This window comes from Zootermopsis nevadensis, unplaced genomic scaffold (genome assembly GCF_977971745.1).
Source record: "Zootermopsis nevadensis isolate Lab colony 2312 unplaced genomic scaffold, Znev_1.0 Znev_ptg000027l, whole genome shotgun sequence".
In the NCBI taxonomy this organism is placed as follows: Eukaryota; Metazoa; Arthropoda; class Insecta; order Blattodea; family Termopsidae; genus Zootermopsis; species Zootermopsis nevadensis.
Genome location: NW_028259159.1, coordinates 2,259,843 through 2,274,008, shown reverse-complemented (window position 1 = coordinate 2,274,008; position 14,166 = coordinate 2,259,843). Strand labels below are relative to the sequence as shown.

The 14,166-nt window shown below is 34.9% G+C and overlaps 2 protein-coding genes across 5 annotated transcripts in view; one reads left to right on the top strand and one right to left on the bottom strand.

The window, feature by feature from the left end:
- Positions 1 to 123: 123 nt before the first annotated feature.
- ox (ubiquinol-cytochrome C reductase complex subunit oxen) lies at positions 124 to 570 on the bottom strand. The gene is made up of 2 exons (XM_087356496.1): positions 350 to 570; positions 124 to 269 (listed from the first exon to the last, which is right to left on the bottom strand). The coding sequence occupies exons 1-2, from the start codon at positions 491 to 493 to the stop codon at positions 231 to 233; spliced, it is 183 nt and encodes a 60-aa protein (XP_087212622.1). The 5' UTR covers positions 494 to 570; the 3' UTR covers positions 124 to 230.
- A 120-nt stretch (positions 571 to 690) lies between these two features.
- Positions 691 to 14,166, top strand: part of Usp32 (Ubiquitin specific protease 32) — a 32,462-nt gene continuing 18,986 nt past the window's right edge. For 2 of the 4 annotated variants that reach the window (XM_087356488.1, XM_087356487.1), the window contains exons 1-18: positions 691 to 1,047; positions 1,177 to 1,304; positions 1,420 to 1,525; positions 1,604 to 1,725; positions 2,265 to 2,424; positions 2,562 to 2,801; positions 3,557 to 3,697; positions 4,235 to 4,359; positions 5,389 to 5,556; positions 6,580 to 6,875; positions 6,984 to 7,260; positions 8,321 to 8,465; positions 8,954 to 9,123; positions 9,406 to 9,562; positions 10,297 to 10,541; positions 11,465 to 11,638; positions 12,801 to 12,975; positions 13,915 to 14,066. In XM_087356488.1, the coding sequence (XP_087212614.1) occupies positions 990 to 1,047; positions 1,177 to 1,304; positions 1,420 to 1,525; positions 1,604 to 1,725; positions 2,265 to 2,424; positions 2,562 to 2,801; positions 3,557 to 3,697; positions 4,235 to 4,359; positions 5,389 to 5,556; positions 6,580 to 6,875; positions 6,984 to 7,260; positions 8,321 to 8,465; positions 8,954 to 9,123; positions 9,406 to 9,562; positions 10,297 to 10,541; positions 11,465 to 11,638; positions 12,801 to 12,975; positions 13,915 to 14,066 (3,039 nt within the window). In that variant the 5' untranslated portion in view covers positions 691 to 989. The remainder of the gene's footprint in view (positions 1,048 to 1,176; positions 1,305 to 1,419; positions 1,526 to 1,603; positions 1,726 to 2,264; positions 2,425 to 2,561; positions 2,802 to 3,556; positions 3,698 to 4,234; positions 4,360 to 5,388; positions 5,557 to 6,579; positions 6,876 to 6,983; positions 7,261 to 8,320; positions 8,466 to 8,953; positions 9,124 to 9,405; positions 9,563 to 10,296; positions 10,542 to 11,464; positions 11,639 to 12,800; positions 12,976 to 13,914; positions 14,067 to 14,166) is intronic. The other 2 variants (XM_022085097.2, XM_087356489.1) reach the window with 1 other exon arrangement.

Genomic DNA, 14,166 nt, shown 5'->3' with positions numbered 1-14,166 from the left:
ACATTGAGGTTCTTCATAATTCTAACTTCTTGATGTGTCAAAAGCATATAAAATACGGTTATTTGTGTTTTTCCAGTTCACAAATTAGCCCACTTTCATCTGACTCATAAATGAAAACAAATGTATATATTACTGGTTTATTGCACAAAAACTACATTAATTGTTCTTTAACATTACAGTTCATCCAGTGTTATTTAGTAATCTCGGCCAGTTTCAGTAACAGACTAACTTCAACTTTCGTAGTTGTGTTTTATATCCTTCCACAGTTTCTGTAAATAAAATAAATCAATCAGATAATAGGAAAAATGGAACAACTCTCACTATAAAAAAAAACTCATAGAAGTCTTACCCCTCGGTTAATTGACTCGAAAATATATTCGGATGTTATGTCAAACGTACGCTCGAATAAAAATGCCCCCACCATTATCGTTGCTGCAAAAGTTGAAGTTCTCCTGAAGAGACTATTATATACTTTACGAGCTATTCCAACCATTTTACTTTTACCCAACGCCCACTGATTGCAAAAATCCAGAGCCTACACTTCCAGTTCCTTTCGATCAGAGTTGCCAAAAGTCATAACATATTTACCCCAGATAATACTATGCATCTGGAAATTAACTATATTGGCTATGCTGTAATATCGCCCAAATTACAGCAAGGAGTATTGGAGGTTTGAATTAATCTTTTTATCCTCCTTGAGAAATTGCGTGTGGGTTTTGTTTCTGTGGAATTGTTCATCATAATCTAAGTAATAAATTTATATAATCACAATTTGGTGTTTACAGCAGTTTGTGTTACTAAAAATGTGGATATGATTATTTTCTTAGACCATTAGGATAGTATTATGTAGTGATTCAGTATTTAATAGATCGCGTAGCTATATTGAGATTTTCAAGATGGACGGTATGTTGTGTGTGTCTGTCATGACAAATATGTCATGCCAATTAGTTGGTTTTGCTTAATAAGTGACGTGACCTTAAGAATTAACAATGGGAGCAAGAGATTCTAAGCCGTGTTGTATCACATACGAAGAAGCTGTCAAAAGGGGTAAGAATGGTAAAAGTGACTTAAACGAATCGTCTGCTAGGATTATATGTAATCTGGGCAATACATGAAAAATGATACTTGAAATGGAGGAATACTATCTAACAGTGACACACTGTTCTTTTATTTCAGTCACTGATGCAGAACTTAAGCGACTAAAAGAGGCGTTTAAAAGGGTTTCCACTCTGAATGGTTGCATAACAAAACAGTCTTTTATAAAAGATGTTTTGGGGGAAGGGGTGCCTACACCAGTGGCAGAGGTTAGTTTCAACTTTGTACTTCTGTATGTTTATAATTTTTTTGGGAACCTGAAGTTATGCTATGTAAGAGACAAGTGAAATTGTCAATTCTGATTGTAATTTCTTACAATTACAGTACATCTTTAGTGCTTGTGGTGGAACACAGAAAGGAATAGGTCTTAAAGATTTACTTTGTGGTCTTGTGCTGCTGACCAGAGGACGAGAGGAAGAGAAGTTAAAATGTAAGTGCAACGTTACTGTAAACATACAGGTAACAGTTTTAAATTGTTGTAAAATAACATTTGCTTTTCTTATTTTAGTTCTATTTGGGCTTTATTCAAATGAAAGTGGAAGCTATGTTGTTCGTGAGGAACTGCAGTGTATGCTTCAAGCCTGTGAGAATGGTTATGTTCCTGATTCAATTGCTAGTCTTTTCTCAGAGGTAAGTAAAAAAAAAACTCTTTGTACATGTTAGAGATTAGCAGTAAAATGTTCAAACAATGTTTATTTGCATGGGAGCGTAGGTAAGATTTTCCTTAGCAAAGTATGATTATTTCAGCGGTATGTTATCAGACTTCCCTACCTTCAACGGCCTCGACTGACTCAGGATAACTTTGGAGGACATGGATTCCTATTTGAAAGTTGTTCTCTCTGAGTCCCTCTATACATTTTGAATCATCCTGTATATATATCAACTGAATGATTCAGATTTGGTAATATAACTACAATTGTAAAGTTCATAATTGATTGTAGTTAATTATTGACAAATAAATTGTAACTCACATTATTCATATTTCTGAAATGGAAACAGAAGCTAGGTATCATAACTTTCATGTGTGAACCACGTGCATTTTAATATAATCTGTTATAGAACATAGGTAGTGTTTTGTTTGTGAATTTTATATGAGCTTTTTTTATATATAATCCTGGAGAAATCTGCAAACTGCTCCTATTGTTTGGTGGAAATTTCTTGTCCCGTAGCGAGACCGTGCATCATATGAGGAATTTCATGATTGGTTGACAGCCCATCCTGATGCAACATCTTTGAGTCGGTGGTTGCTCTCAGAACCTTGTACTATTACACTGAGCAATGAATTGGAGACACCCACATTTTACCAGACCCTGGCAGGTGTTACACATTGTGAGTAGTATATAGATACTGCAAGGAGTAACAGTATTGTAACAAGCTTTAGTTCAAATATTTGATGCATCTGTGGAACACAGTGGCTCTATAACAAGCGTTTGAGGGGAGAAAACTGAATGTATGTTTATATTTAGTGGAGGAGACGGATATCATGGAGTTGGAGAAACGATACTGGCTCTTGAAGGGGCAGTCACATACTGGAAAATTGGATCTCGACACACTAGTCCCACTCATCAGTCCCCCAGTTCCATTATCAGTTTGTCCGGGAGTGTTCGGAGCTTTTGATGAGAATCGAGACAGTCATATTGACTTCAAAGAAATGGCCTGTGGAATTTCTGCAGCTTGCAGAGGGCCACTCACAGAGAGGCAGAAATGTAAGTTCTGAAAGTGAAATTGATGTAATTTATTTCCATGAGTGTTTTGCCTCTCAAGATCCTGTTTTGTTTTGTGTTTTTCTCTGATGAATGTTAGTAATTGACACATAATATACTTCCTCTACTTTTTATTATCTGCATAAATCTTTTTGGTGATCTTTGTTAAACAAGCATCTTTTATGATGCTGTATCATAAAGGAATTTATTATTAGATAGGGTTCAGATCTGAACTTATGATCACAATTGGAATGAAATAGAAGTACATGCTATGTTAATATGTTAATGAATTTGTGATACATTACATCTTATTTATCACCAAAATATAAATAATTTGAGACTTTAGGTTCTCACAGTGATGAGGGTGACAGTGTTCTGGGTTTTGACACTGTAGACTCATAGGTATCTGCCATCAAGTCTACATGGTGTCAAAAACCAAAGAAGATGATGGCCACCTTATAAATCAGTGAGGAATTGCCAGCCTTGTTTGGTCAACAGGGTATGTGGGTTCATATTCTCCCAGGATGACACTTTTTGTTAACCAGCTGATCATTATAATGGAGATGCATTATGCTTTTAAACGAAGAACTCAATTTATAATGTTATTTAGATGAATTTCATGTTTTAAGGGATTAATAAGGATGTACTTGTTAATATGTATTATCCTACTTGTTTGTGGTGGGAATAGGGAGAACTGTCTCTGTCTGGGTAACTGGTTCTGAACTTGTTAAATATGTTTATTTATTCTTCTTCCTTAGTTTGCTTCAAAGTGTTTGACATTGACAGAGATGGAGTTCTCTCAGAAGAAGAACTTCAACACATGATTGATGTTCTGCTGTTCGTTTGTCGTGAAAACAAGTCTCCTGAAGAACTGGCGTTGGATCCTTACGGACAAGCTGGTGAGTCATAAAATTCAAAAGGGATTATTTGTATAGGATGGTAGATGGAGTAGTAATGCCATTTTATTTTTGATTACAAATTTATTTGTTTATATGTGCTTATGGGAAACATTATTTTATTGAAAAATATGTTTACTTTTCCTCTGTATTTTGTAGGTGTGAAATTACACAGTAATTAAAAGAAAAGTATGGTGCCAGATTTACAGTACCTTAGAGTCACAGCACAAAGTAATTACAGTATTTAACTAACAATAAGTTAACATTATCAGCTTTCCAGAAATGTTCTTCCTTTTATGGAACGTGAAATTCCTCACCATCTTCACAAGATCCTGACACTGGATGTTCACATGAACCAGATGAAACTAGTCCATATTGTTACACTCTGTTTGTTTAAGATCGATTTTAATATTATCCTCAATCTGAGTCTAGATCTCTAAAATGGTTTCTTGTCTTTAGGGTCTGATTACAGTATTTAAATGTTGGGAAGTAAGTGTTACAATATAAATACGTATATCTGTTTACTAACCTTGTGAACAGACACAGCTGCAGTCTTAATAGACATCCGGAAGCATGCTAGCGGTGACGGACTGTCAACTGAAGAATACCTTATGTGGACAGTGAATAATCCTCTTCCAATGGAGTTTCTGAATCTCTTATTTCAAGTAAGTTTGTACACTTTCTGTGTCTAAACTGTAATGACCTTAACCCTTGCTGTGTTAGTATTTTGCATTGTGAGTTATATTTTCTGTTATGTGATATATTTTAAACAGTTAATACAATGTGTCCGGTTTATTTTATATGTATGTGTCATAGTTCACAAGAAAATTATGTACTTCTGAATTCCTTCAGAACTGGTAGCTTCTTTTATTAGAATGTTATGTTGGTCTTACATATTCTTTATTTTTACCCTTGGATTATGAAACAAAATTGCTAACAAAATTCTTTGAGTTAGCTATGTTTCAATCAGTATATTGATGCTTCAGTGCAGTGTTCTGATATTTCATTAATTATTACTGAAAGCTTATTTAATTTGTGTATTTATATTTGATTAAGATATGTATAATTATTCAAATTCATTTTATCACCGAACATTGTTCTGCTAAAGGTTTTTGTTTGTTGCAAGGTATGTTATGTGTTAAATTATATAAGTTTTAAGTATTACCTGATTCTGTGTATCAGGTACCTAGATTATGTTAAATTAATAATTATCTCTGTTTGGTATGAGTCTGATGTTTTCAAACCCGTGTTTCTGTTATGAATTTGTTTCCTTTAAAAGATGGAACACATGATCTGAGACGAGATTCACAAGTTCACTAACGGGCAAACTAGACAGAATGATCACTATTTTATTCCAAAACATTGTGGTAAGTGACATATATATGCAAGTGGAAGAACTTAGAAAGAATGATGATGTGAATAGAATGATTAGTGCTGAAATTCCATATCACAATAATGGTTCCACAGCAATTTGATTTGCTCCTAGTCATTAAGGGTTTTAGCTGTGTTGCTTTTGAATGAAATCTGACATTAAATTACCATTCAGATTTTCCATTCTGCATGATTTCTGAGATTTACTGTCACAAGATTGCAGCTATTTGCATCCCCATCTTTGAGTCTGCAACTGCATATAGTCCCTATATTATGTCCATAGTTCATACAGAACAAATATGAAATGTAAGATCCTGTTGCAGGTATGTCACATTGTTCTTGGCCTACGACCAGTGTCACGAGAGGAAGAGGGAGACATTGTGAGAGGGTGGCTGGAACGGGAGGAACGTCGTGGTTACAGAGTTGGCCAGTTCTGGTATCTGATTGCTATGGACTGGTGGAGGAGTTGGAATGACTATGCCACCTTCAGAGTGAGTATGTTTGATTCCTTAAACAGGGTGTGTCAGCAGAATTTGGTATTTTGTAGTCCAGTGCTGTAGGAGACTGACTATAGTGGGGGAACAGTGTTTTGCATAAGTATGCTCAACAATATATGTGTGGGTTTGTAATTATGGCCAGTAAAGCAACATGCATTTATTGCAGAAACATATTCCAGATTGTAGCCCTGTCACAAATTTGACACAGCAAAGTACGGAGAATTTTAATACAAGACACAGTTTTAAGATGGGTCATTGTCTTTTGTATTCATATTAGTCACCCTCAGAAGCAAGTTCCATTTTATTAGCTACTTGTCTACAGTAAGGCACTGGAAAGCACCCAGTTTCACTGATGGACTCTGTGCCTAGTTGGCCAACCTTTTGTCATGAAAAGTAGTGGCAGAACTTCACACTGAAATGAAAATCTGAATACAATAATTAAGCAGAACAGGAATATTTTTAAGGGTGATACATAACTGTAGGAAGGTAAACAGTGTTGAAGTACACAGCCTGTCTCCAGTAGTTGACTTACTTATTTGGGATTTTCAATTTAGCTTAATCACAAAACAGAAACCAAGATATGATAAGTTGCTATGTTGATTTTTAGGTAAATTGTACTGAGAGTGCCAAACTATGGTTTTACAGCTGTGAAAATTTATATTGTGGTGTTGTGGGTTGGGTATTTTTTCTTCAAATTGATTTTAGAATGTTCTAGTACAAATTAACCAAACTGGGGCAGTTTTTAATTTTTAAAATTTGGGCAAAGAATTATTTGTGATAGCTCTATAAGTGAACTGTAAGGTGTGTGAATTGATGTCTTCTGTGCTTCCTGTTGCATGACTTGGGTGAATTTTTATACAAAAAAGAAACACTTTTTATGAGTTCTAAGAAATGTTTAAATTTGAAATGAGAGTAGAACTCTCCTGGAATCCAAAACTAAGAAATGAATTAAGAAAATGAGTTTTCATTGTGGCTTAGCTGCATGATCTGCCTGTTACGATGAATATTCTTGTGCAGGCTGGCAGTGAAAGTCCCCTGACCAACTCAGCAAATGGAAGCTGTTCAGGAAGCAATACAGGTAGCTTGAAGCGCACTGGTCGTCTGTCAGGGAGACGAATGCAGCAGCAGTTCTCTCTTGTAGAAGATTGTGTTGCCCTTGACAACAATAGTTCTGTAGTAGTGACAGGGATAAATCCACTGGACAATGCAGTATCCTGGGATACGTTTAGTTGGCAACAGCGTGCTCTTGGGGCAAGTCCTAAGAAAGCCAGTTCCAGCTCATTAAGTCTTCTGGGTACCCAAGATTGTTCAAGGTAATGTCAAGTGACAAGTTCAGAGTAGAAGTGTTACAAGGTACAGGATGCATTCTTCATTAAATCAGTGTACTCAAATATTTTTCTGTTTCACATTCTATGCTTTAGGCCTCCTAGTGTCACATCCAGTCCCAGCCATTCCCCACGGCAGCCGAGGAAGACAATGCCAAGTTCCGCAGTGGGTCCCCCCTCTGCACCAGGTCCCATAGATAATACAGTTCTGGTTGCAACCCCTGCTTGCAAGGTGGTAACACTCACAGGCGAGGGAGGCAAATTGAAGCGAAATCTAATGCTAGTGAGGTGGCGAGATTTTGAATTGGTACCTGACTCACTCTGGAAGGCTCTGTTTCAGTGGTATGGAGGTGCTCCTGCCCTACCTAGACAGGTATGTGAGTCTCTTCAGGGAAGTCTGTTTTGAAAACTAAAGTAATTTATTATGTATCTGAAAACATTCTGTAATTCACTGATCATTTGTTGGATGACACTCAACCTTCTAACATGTCATAGCAAAGAAGTCTGGACACTTATGCTTGTTCCGTTGCATGTTATATCAATAGGCTAGTGAACAGGAGTTCAGAATTAATTATTTTATGGTTGTGTTTAATGTTGATTAAATGAATGCTTCATATTGTATAAGTGAAAGAGTGTTTCAAACTATGGCAACAAAACAATTGCTTATACTTGAATGCAGAGCCTGAAATAAAAGTATGTCTCTGTGAAGTCAGCAGCTTTCAGATAGTGAAATAGGAAGACTGTATGGATTTTCTCTGATGATCTTCATTTTGAATAACAGATACATAATACAATCAGCATTCTGTATGTTAGAAGGCCATTGATGTTCGACTTTATTTGCTTTGTGTGTTGTATCTATCTGTTCAAATTCCATACAACCTGATACATTGAATGTCATATATGTACGCACAGCTATTTATGAGTGAAATTTGGGTGGAACTTGCAAGAGCGAATGGTGGGTGGCATTCTTGCTCTAATAAGCAATCGGTTTGTGCGTACAAGAGGTAATGTAAGAGAAAATCAACTTCTCAGTCCAGATAATGCTAAAGTTGTTGAGAGTGTTGATTTGATCTGTGATAATCATTGCAGAAAAAATAAATATTTTCTTCCAACATTTTTTTTAATGTTTGTACTCTTTTGTAACATGTTTAATTGTTTGTTAAAAGACAAGCATGAAGATTATGTATTTCAAAGGTGATGGGCTTGAAGATACATATTTCAATCATTTTTTGATAATAGATTACCCATTATAATATGTATTTTCTGAGTTTTTAAGTTCTTGTTGTATTGAGGTTAAACTGTGTATTTTTCCCCTTTGTTGTTTTATAGCTAAAACATTAAGAAGTGTTTGAAATGATGTGATTAATTGAGGTTGAAAGTATTACTGTGATTCATATATAGAATATAATTTTTACTGTGGTGTTTTATTGTAGGTAATACTTCCCAGGGACAGTCAGCAAGTGGAGCTAGAATTATACCCATTGAATCTTCGCCTGCTTCGGCACCAGGCTCAACCAGCTCGTGCTCCACAGACAGCATGGTCTGGAATGGTAGGAGGTTATGGAGCAGCTGCACTCAGTAAGCCATAAACACGTACACTAATTCACATTCATATAAAGCCCTAGCAGAACACAAACACATTCAGAAATGTACATTTTGATCCCCATTGCCAATTTCAACAGCCAGAGGTTTTCTCAGCTCTTTTAAGTTTTAACAGTGAACAGTTTTATAATAAGAAATGTGCTTGTATGTTTTATCATCATCTTGTAGTATAATGCTTAACAATTAGTATAATTTGCTATAAATTTGTAAGAGAATTCTGTAGCCATATTTTGTCAGTCTTTGTGTGAAATTCAATCCTATTTTAATGGATCTAATACACATATTTATTTTGGCCGTCTATACACAAACTTATTAAAATGAGTTGTTAAAGTATTATAACATTCACAATATAAATATAAAATATATAAAATACGTTATGTTATGTTTTGGTGCTCTTTTTATCGTATTACGATATTACATTCCATTTTGGCACAATACAAATTTAATGGATCTGTTTGTTTCAGGCACAACAGGCTATGCATATGTGTCAAACTTACCAACACCTCCAAAACGTTACCTAGCCTATGTGGCTGCATTCAGTCGCATGGCAACAGTTAAGCAAGTATATGACTTCTTATGTTCTCGTCTGAGGATTCGACCAGAAGACATGCGTCTTTGGCATTATCGTGATGAGGTCAGTTTACTAAATGAACAAATATACTGTCTGTTTACATTTATGATTTTTTCAAATAAATTAGAGTAATATTTGTTCATGCTTTGTGTATAAAGCTATTTTTTACTTTCTAAATAAGCTTATTAATGTCTGAATATCACAATTAAAAGACTAATGATTATATTTCCTTTGGAAGGTAGAGGTACTGCAGCCCATCAAATACTGTCCTTAATGCTAAGGTATGCTATTAGCAGTAGACAGATTGAAAGAATAATGTGTAGTTATTTTAATTGATATAATTAGAACAACATGCTGCTGATAGAAGATGAAGAACCAACACTGGAGGATCTTGGTATTTTAGATGAAGACCAACTTCTCATAGAGGTTCGGAACAAAGATCTCACTTGGCCAGAGGAGATGGGATCACTTGCCACACCAATGCAGGATAAACGTAAGCAGGGTAAGCAGGCATCTGGTGTGAACAGAATTCTCTGATAAAATGTTACTAGAGTAAAAATATTACTTGCAGGCTTATAATTACAGACCTAGTAGTGGTGTGAAATGTTAGGAACATGACATTTTCCAAGTAATGGAAATCTATACTAGTGAAAATGCATAAAGATATCACTTGGTTATAATGTATATATACTGTATTTCATGCATCCTAATTTTTCATTGTGAAATTAAGAAAATATAAATTACACATACTTTACACACTCCACTGTTACTTATGAAAAACATGCCAACAAAAATTGTTTACAAAATCTGAAATGGTAGTAGCAGGGGTAAACTCTAAAGGGAGTGTGAAGATATGTGGTTCAACTAAAATCATTTTATGTCATTGCTGTATGTCACATGATCTGCATCATGATCTTGCGACTATGCAAATGCAACACACTGACCACAAGCAAACATGATGTGTATGTTGTGAAGACAGAGTAATAAGTGCATGTATAGTTTAAATGAAGCAGATAGACTGTCTTTTATCTCAATTAACTTTATACATGCTTTGCCCAGTTTTTTGTTTTTTATTATAAAATTTTGGCAAAAATGTTCACGAATTATGCTGTGAAAAAAGTATGTATTGTAAATTTTATTAGCTTTTAAATAAAGTGTGTTTCATAAATTCTTGGTGTAGACCTCTTTGTTAATAATGTGAAAATGTAATTGGTAATGAGTGTCATCTGTTTGCAGTACCTACGGAAAAGGGAGCTACTGGTCTGAACAATTTGGGTAACACGTGTTTCATGAATGCAGCACTGCAGTGTGTGAGCAATACATGTGCTCTCACTCAGTACTTCACTGGCAACATGCACCTTTATGAACTGAATCGGAATAACCCGCTAGGAATGAAGGGACACATAGCTAAACGATACGGTGATCTGATCCATGATATATGGAGTGGCACTGCTAAGACTATAGCTCCTTTAAAACTGAGGGTAAGTCAGTTTCACAGAAGCAGTTGGCTATTGTAGCTATATTTCTTTCTGAATTGCTGTATGTTTCACTCAGAAATTTTTTTCTGATAGCTTCAAGTACATACTTCTCCTTGGTTTTATACTTTTAAAGTGTTCAGTAATGTTTAAGGATGGTTTGTATATATCATGCATTTTGATGTTAGTGACCATACTGTAAAATGATTTTAAAATGTTTGTAAGGATGAGATGGGAGCAGTATGGGAAAGATATGACATGCGTGCAGAATTTTAGTTGCAAAACCTAAAGGGAAGAGATCACTTGGGAGACCTAGTTATGGATGAGAGAACAACTTTGTAATTGATCTTAAGAATTATTTTGTAAGGGTGTGGACTTAATTCTTCTGGCTTAGACATTTCTGGGCATGGTAATAAATGTTTGGGTAATGCAGAAGCACATCACTAATCATGATTCCAAGTCAGCACACATTATATCTAGATCACATCTTCACAATGTTTTTCTGTAAGATTTGTTTTAAAATTATCTTCACGTCTTTTTTAGTCTCCAAATTCACCTTGTATTCTGATGCCCGAACCATCTCAACCTCCTGGATTTGACTACCTTACAAACACTAGAGCAGTTTTGTAAACCACAAAGCTCTGTATTGTGTAATATTCTTCATTTTTGCTTCTTAGATTAATCTTGTGTTCCTGTATTTTTATTTGCACATGCATGTGAAAGAGGCAGAGCTATTGTTTTCTTTGATTGTGAATTTAATCAGTTTGGAAGGAAGAGATAAATTATTAAGTTTAAATTAAATAATGTCTCAGAACATGAGGACTCGAGAAGTTTCTTATCACACCTTTATCATTTCTACATGTTCAGTTGTACAGCTGTTTAGTTAACAGATTTCTCTCTCTCAAACTTTGCTTTGCTGTGTGTTACAGTGGACAATAGGGAAATATGCTCCTAGGTTCAATGGTTTCCAGCAGCATGACTCTCAAGAGCTTCTTGCATTTCTCTTGGATGGCTTACATGAGGACTTGAACAGAGTTTATGACAAACCATATGTTGAACTAAAGGACAGTGATGGCCGTCCTGATGTTATTGTTGCACAGGAGGTGAGTACCTAATAAGTAGATGCTAACAAAGTAAGGGTGTTTTCAATTCATACATCATATGTACATACCAATTCCACATACATTATTGCCAAGATCAAGGAGCAAAATGATGCCTGCTACTTGGATGACTGGAAACAATGATGGGTAGAAAGAAGTAATGGATGAGTAAGTAAGCTGTGTTGCATCCAGCATTATGAATAGAGTTACTTTGAACTTATGAACTTACTTTTCATAGCAGTACCCATATGAAATTTTATTTTATGTTTCTCTTTCATTCTGTAATGTCACTGTTGATTTATTATACAAGACAGCAATGAAAATAACTCATTTATGAAAAGTGTTATTGTTTCAACAATAAATTTCTTTTTTAGATCTCTAACTATGTAAACATAACAGCCTTCAGTTGCTGCCCCATTTTCTTATACATTCAATATAATAAACTGCAAAAGATTAACAGTTTTAATTTTTGTATTACCTGATGTGGTAAAGTTTGTGTTACTAGAGACTGGTTAATGGTAGTTTTGTAGGCTGTGCAGAATATTACAAATTATTTTAAATGTGTCCACTATGTTATAAAGAAAAATATAAGTTTATCTGTAAATGAAACTACCGAAAGTACAGGCATTTGAAAACTTAAATTCCTACAGACAAGTTATATATGTACATTACTTGTTATGACACTAATCTACCACCACAAGTTTGAGGCCATATTCAAAATCTGATTGGCCATAACCCGTAATCCATAATGTGTTGGCCTATATTATCCCACTATATGTTGCAATAGTGGATCTGCCTTAATTTCTCTTTCAGAACTGGATATTGGAATAATGCTACAGTATTTCTTGTTCTCTTCAAAGCTGGATTAAAACAATTGAGTAGAGTTAAAAAATCTTCAGAGACTCATAAGGAATGTTATACGAAAGTAAGATGAGCTTAAGTATAAGTAACTGTGCATAAACAAATATGGTTTTGTATTCTTGTTCTCATGAGTCAACAAATAAAAAAAACTCAGGGAAATCAAAAAAGAGAATTCTATTAGTGGTGAGGTTTAATCCTATTCATTATTTCAGAAGTATTTTTCTTTATTTAATTCTTGATTTTCACTTGTTATCTACCATCCCTATGAAAAATAAAAGTATAAGTGTAATTTTTTGTCATTTAGGCTTGGGAAAATCACATTCTTCGCAACAAGTCCATCATAGTGGATTTGTTTCATGGTCAGCTCAAGTCCAAAGTAACATGCAAAGTGTGTGGACATGAAAGTGTTCGGTTTGACCCCTTCAACTACCTGTCTCTACCCCTACCTATGGAGAGCTATGTCCATGTTCAGGTCATTGGTAAGCTATCTTTTTAGTTGATCTTGTTTTCTTTTGTAGTAGGTCATAGGTTTGATGTACATTTCATTAATATGTTATTTCAATCAACAAAAACTGCAGTGGACTTCATTAATATCTCATATATACCCAACTTTTATTTTAATTAAAAATTGGATATTGTCTTATATTTGCATATGTGTAAAAATGTTTTATTCAACTCTTTGTGTGAAAATTATCATCTGGTGGCTGTGGCTTACACTGAAACTTGTGTATCCATTGACTACTATATATTATTATGAGAATATTTCCAAAGCAGTAATCAGTAGCTTTATTGCTCTTACCACCTTACTTGTATATGTAATTAATCCACGTATATTTATTTAAAGCCATTGTGCTAATTATGCTAGTGTTGGAGAATTGTGCCTAAATTTGATCTGGGCAAATAATAAATTATTTTGTCTTAAAGGAAAGGAGGGTTCATCTTATATCTGATGTCATTGTAAAGTTGGGTAAATACAGTAAACATGCAAAATGTGGTTTTCAGTAATATACATACACTTGACTAGCATTTTGTTTGGTCTGTGTTTTTATTTATTGATGGACAGATTTGTGTTGCAGTAATACTCTAATACTCATATTCAGGAGGTACCTAGTTTAGCTCTTGACTTTGTTATCATTTTTCCTGACTGAAGGAATTTTTTGTGGCTTGTTAATTTCTGTCCAGGCATATGCCAGGATAGTACATTGCAGTAGGCTGTGACTGCCTTCTTTGAAATCCTTTCTAACTTATCATTCATGAATATCTTGGTATCTTATTTAATACTGTAACATTTGCATTTGAAACATTGTCATTAAATACTTTAAGAATCAGCAGTCTTTGCTACTAATTGATGAACAGTTGTGCTATAACTGTGCATAATTATATTTTGAAAGGAGTTTATTACCTGTATTTCCTAACAGTTATCCGATTGGATGGGTCAGTTCCTGTGAAGTATGGCCTGAGGCTGAATATGGATGAGAAGTACAGCAGTGTGAAAAGTGCATTGTCTGGCCTCTGTGGGATTCCAGCTCATCTCCTCAGGCTAGCTGAGGTCACAGCAGCCCAGATCAGGGTGTGTATCTCTCTTGAAGTTTCAGATAATTACATATCAGATGAGCATGCTGCCATGGTTATTTACAAGTACCAATTGTTTGCATGCAAGTGAACAGGAA

Bases quoted from the DNA above. Each gene is read 5' to 3' on its own strand.
- ox (XM_087356496.1), bottom strand. From the start codon at position 493: ATGGTTGGAATAGCTCGTAAAGTATATAATAGTCTCTTCAGGAGAACT. The intron at 270-349 runs GTAAGACTTCTA...TTTTATTTACAG, and splicing joins TCGAGTCAATTAACCGAGGG to AAACTGTGGAAGGATATAAA.